This window comes from Labeo rohita, unplaced genomic scaffold, assembly GCF_022985175.1.
Source record: "Labeo rohita strain BAU-BD-2019 unplaced genomic scaffold, IGBB_LRoh.1.0 scaffold_1985, whole genome shotgun sequence".
Lineage (NCBI taxonomy): Eukaryota > Metazoa > Chordata > Actinopteri > Cypriniformes > Cyprinidae > Labeo > Labeo rohita.
Genome location: NW_026128204.1, coordinates 1 through 11,764, shown reverse-complemented (window position 1 = coordinate 11,764; position 11,764 = coordinate 1). Strand labels below are relative to the sequence as shown.

At 34.8% G+C, this 11,764-nt stretch overlaps 1 protein-coding gene across 1 annotated transcript; it reads left to right on the top strand.

The window, feature by feature from the left end:
* Positions 1-6: 6 nt before the first annotated feature.
* LOC127159198 (tyrosine-protein kinase JAK2-like) lies at positions 7-8,992 on the top strand. Its single transcript, XM_051102098.1, has 16 exons — positions 7-56; positions 322-502; positions 2,276-2,400; positions 2,607-2,738; positions 3,052-3,139; positions 3,373-3,497; positions 5,334-5,472; positions 5,663-5,811; positions 5,970-6,120; positions 6,576-6,709; positions 6,865-7,054; positions 7,151-7,275; positions 7,398-7,570; positions 8,035-8,152; positions 8,328-8,441; positions 8,590-8,992. Exons 2-16 carry the CDS (start codon positions 451-453, stop codon positions 8,707-8,709), a joined length of 1,935 nt encoding a protein of 644 aa, XP_050958055.1. The 5' UTR covers positions 7-56; positions 322-450; the 3' UTR covers positions 8,710-8,992.
* Positions 8,993-11,764: the final 2,772 nt, after the last annotated feature.

The window sequence follows — 11,764 nt, the reverse complement described above, 5'->3', positions numbered from 1 at the left end:
TGTTACGTCACAGTCCCAAGGACTTTGACAAGTACTTCCTCACCGTTTGCATAGAGGTACGAGTCTTCCTGGACTTCTATAGATACCAGACTTTGGGTTTTGACTAACAGGAAGTAACCAAAATAGCACATGAGTCATAACTCCTTGCCTCGAATGAGTTTAAATCTGATTCGTCAAAAGCTACTTCCTATATATTAGTGCTTAGTATTATTATAATGTGAATTTTGAATCAACCACAGCATGATCTTACTTTAGTTTCACAGATTGGCTGAACTGTTAGTGTCTAGAATCCACTGTTATATTTCTTAACTTTCTTAACAGACTCCTCTAGGGGTGGACTACAAGGACTGTCTGATAGAGAAAAATGAGAAGTTTAGCCTGGCTGGGATTCACAACTCTTTCTGTAGTCTAAAACAGCTCACAGACTTCTATCAGCACAGTACGCTTCTCATGTCAGAAATCCCCGTCACCCTGGGCAAGTGCTGCCCACCCAGACCAAAAGGTTTGACCAAATTTGCTTTTTGTTACATCTTAATGTTTCTCTTTATAGAAATGAGATAGCAAGAGTTATCTGGGGATTTAAAAGGGGATTTCATTAGGGCTTTTTAATTTTTTTTTTTTGCATTTTTTTTTTTTTGCATATTTATATTTAATAAAATAAATTGCACAAATATTCTAAAACTATAATTTGAGGAGAAAATAACCTAAAACTTTTGCTATTTTTACATATTTTATTCATATGATGTTTAACTAAACTGCATAAATAATTTAAAATAATCATTTGGAGAGCATCAAAATATGTTTTTATTTTTATTGTGCTATTTCTTTATGTTTTTTTTTTTTTTTTTTTTGCAAATTTTATAGATATTCATATTTAATAAAATAATTTGAATAAAAAATCAAAAATATTTTGGAAGAAATGACTTTAAAATTAGCATTAGCATTTAATAAAATTAATTGCATAATTAATTTACAATTATAATTTGTGGAAAAATAACTTGATAAACTTTTACATATTTCATACATATGATATTTAACTAAACTGCATAAATAATTTAAAATAATAATTTTGGAAAAAATGACAAGATGTTTTTACTTTCATTCTGCTATTTCATTCTATGTTTTTACATATTTTATAGATCATATTTAATAAAATAATTTGCATAAATAATCAAAAATAATTTGGAAAAAATAAGTTTAAAATGTGTAGTCCTATACTTTTTAAATTGTGTAATTTCTTGCTATTTTACATATTTGTATACATATATTTAATCAAATAAATTGCATAATTTAACATAATAATTTTGAAAAAAATTATATCAAAAGATTACTTTTATTGTGCGGTTCTTTACATATTTTATAGATATCACCTTTAAATATATATATATATATATTGAAAAAATAACTTCAAAATTGGCAGGCCTTTACTTTTTTAATTGTGTAATGTCTTGCTGTTTTACATATTTGTATGTATTTATTTAATAAAATAAATTGCATAAATAATCTACAGTTATAATTGGAGGAAAAAAAACTTCATAAAAATTGTATAGGATTTTCTTGCTATTGTTACATGTTTTATACATGTGATGTTTTAATAAATTGCATAAATAATTTAAAATAATCATTTGGAAAAAATAAATCAAAAGTTTTCAAATCAAAATAAATCAAATTTTATTTTTTATTGGGCTATTTCTTTCTGTTTTTTATTTTTACATATTTTATAGATATCATATTAAATGAAATAATTTGCATAAATAATCTATAATCTTATAATTTGGGGAAAAATAGCTTGAAAAATGTTAATAAGATTTTCTGTCATATTTAATAAAATAATTTGTATAAAAAATTTTAAATAATAATTAGGAAATGGTATAGACTATCTAAAAAAATAATAGAGTAATTCACCAGAATAAACATATTTTGCATATTTTATCCTCCTTATTTTTCCCACAAGATGCGTAGACATTTGTCCATTTTATGCGCTAGGCTTCTGGTCTCATCCGCTTCCAGCTATTTATAGCAAAACAGCTTGTGTTTCTGCTTGACAAACTGGTGTGTCTTATCATATTATTTTAATGTTATATTAATTATGAACACACTGGTTTGTAGTGCAAACAGTTTTACCATTTACTGCGCTTTGTTATTCTGATTTCGCTACAGAAGCTAATGAACTGGAAGTCTTGCGCATTCACAGAAAATGGCTTACTTCTGCATTAAAAAATAAGGTGGATAAGGTTTTTAATTTTTCTTGTGCTATTTCTTGTCTTCATTGCAGAACTTACCAACATGATCATCATTCGTAACAGCAGTATGACTGAAATGCCCAGTTCCCCCATGTTACAGAGACACAAACCAAGCCACATGCAATTCCACATGATTAAACACGAGGACCTCACCTGGGTACATTTACACATTTTTATGAGTTTCGGTGTATTGTCATTGATGTTAAAGTTGTCACCAGTGGTTTGAGGGCATAAAAACACTGTATTATTTATTATTTTCAATCTGTAGAAAGGCAAGCGAAAGTGCTTGCTTTTAGAGGGGTCAAAAGATCATTTTAACAGTGTGTCTGATCTCATAACAACTTCATTTCTATTTCTTAAAAGAGGGAAAGCTTAGGTCAAGGTTCCTTCACGCATATCTTCAGAGGCAGTAAGACAGACCAGCGTGACGGACTGACACACTCCACAGAGGTTCTTCTGAAGGTCCTGGATGCAAATCATAAAAACTGCTGGGAGGTGCGTTTTCAAACATATGCTAAGTATGATAATTTGCAGTGAAAAGACAATATCCAGTAAAACTCTTACTCAAATATGCACTTTTGCATAAAGAAAATTGCATTTTCCCTTGTTTGACAATCCATGATAATTTTCTGTTTGATTCAGCATATTGTACCATAGTATTACTAAATTAGATATGCCTCTAAAAATAAAACAAAGACATGTAATTGTGCAAACTTGTAAATATGTAAACGTTTGCATTTTTTGACTGAAAATAAGTGTTTTTTTTTATCCATGTGATTAATGATTTAATCTTACTGCTATTTTTAAGTCTTTTTTTGAGGCGGCCAGTTTGATGAGTCAGATTTCCCACAAGCATCTTCTGCTGGTATATGGCATCAGTGTGCACAAATCCAAAAGTAAGTGTTTTACACTTGTAAAAGCACTCTTAACAAACACTCCTTTATTGCAGTCTAAGCACAAGAGGGCAAACCCTATGAAAGCAATTGAAAGTCTGTGTAATGACCTCAGCTCTTTGAATCTTCTTGAACTCTGAGTGGCTCTAGAGTGTCGTTGGTGATGCTGGTTGCCTGTCAAAGTACCTGTGAATACAGTCATGTCAGTAAAGCGTGTCCTCCTCTGACCCCCACAGACATCATGGTGCAGGAGTTTGTGAAGCACGGCGCACTGGACCTGTACCTGAAGAGGAGCGCGTCTGTGTCAGTCAGCTGGAAATTAGATGTGGCCAAACAACTGGCCTGTGCTCTTAACTTCCTGGTGAGAAATATTCATGCATGATAAACTGGCTGCTATCAGGGCCAAATCAGTCATGTATCTATTTTGTTTTAATTTATCGGTATTGTTTACCAGTCAGTGATGAACATTACATTTTTGACACTTGTTTTGTCCATTATGTTATTTTTAGATTACTTTTCTAATCTTCTAGGGTTAATTTAGAGGTTCATAGAGAAAAATATGCATACATGGAATGTACAGTTGAGGTCAAAAGTTTACATACACCTTGCAGAATCTGCAAAATGTTAATTATTTTACCAAAATAAGAGGGATCATACAAAATGCATATTATTTTTTATTTAGTACTGACCTGAATAAGACATTTCACATAAAAGGCGTTTACATATAATCCACAAGAGAAAATAATAGTTGACTTTACAACTTTACAATACACTATTAGTTAATACTATTTGTTATTAGGAAATTTTATGACACAAATCAGGTAAAATTAGGAAATATTATGATACATTTAACTAATAACAATTTATTGATTACTTAATCTATGAATCATTTAGAATGTTTATTTGTTGCTGATGCAGTTAGCAATAATATATGGTTTAGTTCTTCATGATTTATACATTAACTCATGATTATCTGTGCATTAGTTAAGCATGACCCTGTTTAAAAGTTTACATACGTTTAATTCTTAATACTGTGTTACCTGAATGACAGCTGTTTTTTTTTTTTAAAGTGATAGTTGTTCATGAGTCCCTTGTTTGTCTTGAACAGTTAAACTGCCTGCTGTTCTTCAGAAAAATCCTAGAGGTCCCACAAATTCTTTTTTTTTTTTTTTTAGCATTTTTGTATATTTGAACCCTTTTAAACAATGACTGTATGATTTTGAGATCCATCTTTTCAGACTGAGGACAACTGAGGGACTCATATGCAACTATTACAGAAGGTTCAAATGCTCACTGATGCTCCAGAAGGAAACACAATGCATTAAGAGGCGGGGTGAAAACTTTTAAAGAATGAAGCTGTGTACTGTACATTTTTCTTATTTTGCCTAAATATCATATTTTTTTTCATTTAGTACTGCCCTTCAGAAGCTACAGAATATACTTACATGTTTTCTAGAAGACAAAATAAGTTAAATTTACCCTGTTCTTCAAATTCAAAAAGTTTTCACCCCCCGGCTCTTAATGCATTGTGTTTCCTTTTGGAGCATCAGTGAGCATTTGAACCTTCTGTAATAGTTGCATATGAGTCCCTCAGTTGTCCTCAATGTGAAAAGATTGATCTCAAAATTAACCAGTCATTATTGGTAAGGGCTTAAATACACAAAAATGCTGAAAAACCAAAGATTTTGTGAAACCTCAAGGATTTTTCTGAAGAACAGCAGGCAGTTTAACTGTTCAGCACAAACAAGGGACTCACTAAACAAAAACAAACAAACGAAAAAAAAAAAAAAAACAGCTGTGGATCATTCAGGTAACAACATAGTATTAAGAATCAAGCATTTGTAATCTTTTGAACGGGGTCATTTTATAAATTCAACCATTATTTTCTCTTGTGGACTATATGTCTTGTCATGTGAAATATCTTACTCAGGTCAGTACTAAATAAAAAATAACATGCATTTTGTATGACCCCTCTTGTTTTGGTAAAATAATTAACATTTTGCAGATTCTGGCAAGTGAATGTAAACTTTTGACCTCAACTGTATATTATAGAAAGGATGCTGAATCAAGAATCCTTCATTTAAAATCTCATATTGATTGACTTCTGCACTGAATATTTGAGGGGATGCATCCCAGCCAGTATTTCTAAAGTTCAACAGCAGTTAAAAATACATTTTCTTTTGTCTATCATGTGCAGGAGGAGAAGAATATTGCACACGGGAATATTTGTGCAAAGAATTTGCTGTTGGCCAGAGAGGGAGACCCTTCCTCTGATAACTTGCCCTTCATTAAACTGAGTGACCCTGGCATCAGCATGGCCTTGCTGGGCAAAGATGGTAATTACATTGAACAAATGAACGCAAAACCAATTTTACTCTTAATTTGATGACTTCTAGAATAATTTGTGTTTTTAAAAGAACACTTGACAGAGTAAAAATGGATTCTTTATTTACTTCTCATTAGGGATTATAATGTATAAACATAATTATGTGTAATATATTAAAATGCTCATTTCTGTGAATCCAGTGGTGTTGGACAGGATCCCATGGGTGGCCCCGGAGGTTCTGGATACACTTGAGATTGAACTGGAGTGTGACAAGTGGAGTTTTGGGACAACGCTGTGGGAGATTTTCAATAATGGAGAAGCTCCGTTGCAGGGCCTGGACCTCGTACAAGTACAGACACCTCACATGAATATACCATGAATATACAAAAATTAACTGTTAATTTGTTTTTATACATTCTAGATGATTTTAAAAAGACAAAACGTTACGCATAAAGTCAGGAAATGTGACTGTGGTACTAAACAGCTGTTGTCTTTCTTTAAATGCAGAAGCAGCAGTTTTATGACCATTTCTCAAACCTGCCTGCGCTGGAGTGGGCTGAGCTCGCCGACCTGATCGCTCAATGTATGCAGTACCAGCCTGAGCTAAGACCGTCCTGCCGGAGCATCATCCGCCAGCTTAACAGCCTCATCACTTCAGGTAACACACAGATGTACACCAGCTCCCTTCCTACAATGATACTGTTGCGTACAATCTGCTCGGTTTGGGTCACATTCTTGAATGAAAAAAGAATGTGGCTTGGCTTTTAAGGCCAGTTAGCGCCCCCTTGAGGAAGGTTACATATTTTTTCTATGATACTGTTATTCATCAGTTTTTTATAATGTTAAATATATGAAATTAAATTATATATATGTTATTAAATACATATTTTAAATATATTATTATTTCCCACTAAGTTTGTTATGTTACATACATCTCTTGTATAATAAATATTAAATATTTAAATAATAACGAATACAGGTATGAAATAAAATGTAAAACTTTAATGTATAAGCAAGTGTTTTTAGTAATGTTTGACACTGGTTAGGTTTGTCATAAAACATATGTGAACCGTATGGTCAGCCATGATTTCAGTTCTCACCTTCATTCTGTAGATTATGAGATTCTTCATGCGACTGGCACACTTCCCAAGAGTGACAGCCTCTGGAGGAGACCGAACATGTTCAAAAAGCAACAACAGGACGTTTTTGAGGAGCGATACCTGCGATTTATCTCTGTCCTGGGAAAGGTACAACAAAAAAGCACAGAGAATCTGATAATACCACATTATAAATGTTTTCTGGCAGCTGTTGATTTCAGAAATGATAATCAGAAATGATAATCAGAAATGACGTGAGAAAAATGAAAGCTGATGGTTTTAACTGTGTGCATGTGTGTGTTTAGGGTAACTTTGGCAGTGTTGAGCTTTGTCGTTATGATCCATGGGGTGATAACACAGGAGATCTGGTAGCTGTAAAGGAACTTCAGTCAAACAAACAGGCCACCATGGCAGACTTCATGAGAGAGATCCAAACTATCAGCTCCCTGCACTGTGACTATATTGTCAAATACAAGGGCATCTGCTACAGCGCAGGTTAGACTAATTTGATGATTACCAAACAATTTCCAATCAGTATGTGTGTAAACACCTGTGAACAGTCAATAATCCTCATTTTTGAACTCCTCACAGGCCGACTTAGCACAAAACTGGTGATGGAATATCTTCCGTATGGCAGTCTGATTGGATACATGGAAAAGCACCGACAGAATGTGTGCACCCGAAGACTGTTGCTCTTTGCCTCGCAGATCTGTAAGGTACAGAATAGCCAACACTAGAACACAATGCATTGTTTTTCTAACCATAGGTTAGATCAGTCTATTAATTTGTTTGTGGAACTTTACATATGTAAACAACTCTCTAAAACGCTCTTTTGTAGGGTATGGAGTACTTGCAAAGCATGCGTTATGTTCACCGTGATCTAGCTGCTCGCAACATCCTAGTCGCCAGTGACACTCTGGTGAAGATCGCCGACTTTGGGCTCACAAAGATCATCCCAGTGGAAAAAGAGTACTACCGTGTCACGCAGCCAGGAGAAAGCCCTATTTTTTGGTGATGGTTACATCAAGCTTTTGGGAGTTCAGGCAGACAACACTATTAGTGTGCATTTCACTCAGTTAACATACAATCACACAGCTAACAATTTATGTCCTAATAACATCAGGTGTGACCGCATGTTTAATGTCTTTTAATTTGCCATTGTAGTTTACCACAGTTTCTTAAAAGCAAGCAATAATATTTTGGTCACACAGGGTGTGAACTTAGAAAAAGAAAGAAAGAGTCACACATACCTTTTAATATCAGTCTTAATACCTCACATAAACCAATGTATTATATTTTAACATTTCAAATTAACATTAATAAACCACATTTTTGTGATAACAGATTTAATGAAATGCTATTTTTCCTGGTCTCTGAAGGATTCAGTGTTGACCATTTTTATTTTATTTATTTATTTACCTAATTTTAATGTTGTGTTTAAACTTGTGTGTTGTTTCGTGTCCCGTCCTGTTCAGGTATGCACCTGAATCCATTTCAGAATTTAAATTCTCCCACAAGTCAGACGTATGGAGTTTCGGCGTTGTTCTACATGAGCTCTTCTCTTATTGCGACATCAGTCGAAACCCCAAAAGGGTGAGTAAATGAAACTCTGTAATAATAGTGCTACTGCTGTATGAGTACAGTGACAAATGACTGTCACCTTGAGAAACTCCCACAAAAACTCACTAAAAATGAACATTCTGTCATCATTGACTCAATTTATGTGTTCCTGGGTTAAACCTGCTCTATTGTAAATCCTTTGATGTAGTTGTGTATCCAGAAGATAGGAAGTTATGTCCAGAGTCCTTCCATGGCTATCCATCTTCTTAATCTTCTCAAGGATAACTGGAGATTACCGGCACCATCTCAATGTCCACCAAAGGTGAAAATCAAAGCAGATTTCTATTTGAATGCTTTTGGTTAACCAACTGAATTGAGCTCTGTTGTACATAGACAGCAAGTTCATGCAGCAGCTGAAGTATGAAACAAATATAAGGTAAAGTAATTGTAAAAATGATCTTTTTTTTCAGGTGCACAGTATTATGATGCAATGTTGGGAGTTCAACAGCGAGGACAGACCAAGCTTCTCCTCTCTACAGGACCTGATTGAGAATTGCCTGTTAGATGAGAGAGAGGGGTGTAAGGGGTAAAAACAGAGTTACCCCAAACAGATCACTGTTTTCAACATATATGTATATGTGATATATAACTGAGTATTTGTAAGACATGATTTTACAGTATTTTTTGTTGATGTTTTGTTTCCTTTCAAACCACAGAACCGTATTACAGTAGATCAGCTTGTATATTTGCAGCTAAGCTTTCCATCTGTTTGACTCGCAAAGATCAAATTTTTCCAGTGCATCATGTTTTTTTTCTGATTTTATATTGCCATTTAATGCATTTAATGATATAAAGCAGTTGAGTAAAAAGGTATGCCAGTGATTTCTGTATCTTTTTTTTTCTTTTTCTATTTCTGTATCTATCTCATTCTGGTCGAGGCTGCTTTAAATGCAAATGAGCTCTGCTCGCCCCGCCCCTCTCTTCTCTCTGTGGATAGACGCACCTATTTACATTAGCCACATTTTCAATTCAATTCAATTCAATTCAATTCAAATTTATTTGTATAGCGCTTTTCACGATACATATCGTTGCATAGCAGCTTTACACCAAATTGACATTTTTACTATATATGTAGTAGTAGCTTGATGTACATATGGTAGAGATGTCTGGTAAAGATCAATTAATGACGTAATCAAACAGACAAAGAACACTATAAATTTGTAGCAGAATTTGGTAGTGCTGTATGTTTTCAGGGTTGGCATCAGGGTTGGCATCATCTGAAGTCCTCTGAAGGGTTGTCATCATCTTTTCTTAAGTGTTCTGGATCCACACTGGAGCTTGTGAATTCCTAGTTACCATGGGATGTCAATCCCATGGCAAAAACAGAGAACAAATAGGAACATAATTAGCGTAGCTGCTGTTCAAACTAAGAAAAGGAAGGTTTGTTAAACCAGAGCTAAAAGATTAAAATGAACATTTGATCAGATATAGCTGCAGAAAAAGTTTATGAGATGCATTATTTGAATGCTTGGCTAAAAAGATGTGTCTTTAATCTAGATTTAAATAGAGAGAGTGTGTCTGAACCCCGAACGTTATCAGGAAGGCTGTTCCAGAGTTTGGGTGCCAAATGTGAAAAAGCTCTACCTCCTTTAGTGGACTTTGCTATCCTAGGTACTACCAACAGTCCAGAGTTTTGTGACCTTAGGGAGCGTGATGGATTGTAGCGTGGTAGAAGACTAGTTAGGTACGCAGGAGCTAAACCGTTAAGTGCCTTATAGGTAAGAAGTGCTATTTTGTAGCTGATGCGGAACCTAATAGGCAGCCAGTGCAGAGACTTTAAAATTGGGGTAATATGATCATATTTTCTTGACCTGGTAAGGACTCTAGCAGCTGCATTTTGGACTATCTGTAGCTTGTTTATTGAAGATGCAGGACAACCACCTAATAGTGCATTACAATAGTCCAGTCTAGAGGTCATGAATGCGTGAACTAGCTTTTCTGCATCAGAAACAGGTAACATGTTTCGCAGCTTGGCAATGTTTCTAAGATGGAAGAATGCTGTTTTTGTAACATGAGAAATATGATTTTCAAAAGACAAGTTGCTGTCTAATATAACACCCAGGCTTTTGACTGTAGTGGAAGTAACAGTAACAGTACATCCGTCTAGTTGTAAATTGTAAGTCAAAAGATTCTGTGTATTGTTTTTAGGTCCAATAAGTAATATCTCTGTCTTATCTGAATTTAATAGCAGAAAATTGTTGGTCATCCAATCTTTTACATTTTTAACGCACTCTGTTAACTTTGATAATTCAGAAGTTTCATCTGGTCTTGTTGAGATATATAGTTGAGTATCATCAGCATAACAATGGAAACTTAGCCGCTAAACTTACTAACTAGCACTTTATTAGGAAAGGCGATCGCAAAGATTCATAAAAAACCCTTATACTCACTTCTGCTGTAAGTGAAGCTGGATCATGAATGATTCGCACGAACATAGACGGATATATGTACACCGGGAGGCACACTCCCTTCACAAACAAACGTAATCCACTGCATCTTCAGCGGCTCAGATGTCAGGAGTAAATGACGACCACTATGTTCAGTATTACATCCAGCAACACAACATCTCAATCGCTCAATCGGAGATATTCTTGTCTAACTTACATCCTTGCTCCGGCATCGAAACAAAGAGGGCGGACTGTTACAGCTGGTCTGAGGTAAAACGCTCATGTCAATTAACTATCGTGGGAGCGGCCTCTGTCAGTGTGACGCCACAACGACAGGCATCTGAGAACGGCTCGATTTGAAAAAAGGGAATATTATTTTTACAGATTAATTAAAAAACACTGCATGGATTTTTATCATTATATGGTAAATTTGTACATACACTGTCAACACACATTAATGTTTAAACAACATGTAAAAGTGAACTTAGCATCCGATGACCCCTTTAAGATTTATTTTTGGTGTTTTTGTCTTTGTTTTGACACGGCAGTGTAGAGGAGACAGGAAGCGAAGAGGGAGAAAGAAAGGGGGCGAGATAGGGAAATGTTCACAAGCCAGGATTCACAATGTTGCTTTAATGGCGGTGACAACGTTTCTGTATCTTTTTATGACACTTGCATAACCAAAATTTAACTGCCTATCACCACACAGCACATTAACATCAGATGTGTCCCGTGTGTTCAGTCCATATGGCAGGAGTTAACCCAAAAAACCCTGAACACAAAAATGGGGAAAAACTATTTAACGCTCTAACTCCAACTATATGGTTTACAGTGTAACAAAGCAATGCATTTCTAACATTTAGAATGTGTTTAGAAACAATTGTCTAAACTGCCCTTACATGGACTTTAAAGACTGGGCAAGGCAGTTTTGGGGCTGCATTTTTAGCAGGTCATCATCTCTTGAAGAAAGCACACCAGAAGATGTCAGCTTGTCATACAGACACAGAGGCTGCATTCAGAGCATGCAGCATGGACAAACACCAGGCAGCACTTCATACATGCAGTCACGTGTCAAGCTGCAAAAAAAGCAGTTTATGAAACCTTTTGAGTGTCAACACTTTGAAACTATATCCCTGAAATCTTTGCTATCTAAGGGGACTATGCCTTAAGGGAAGTAAAAAGACAATAGTTAACTTTA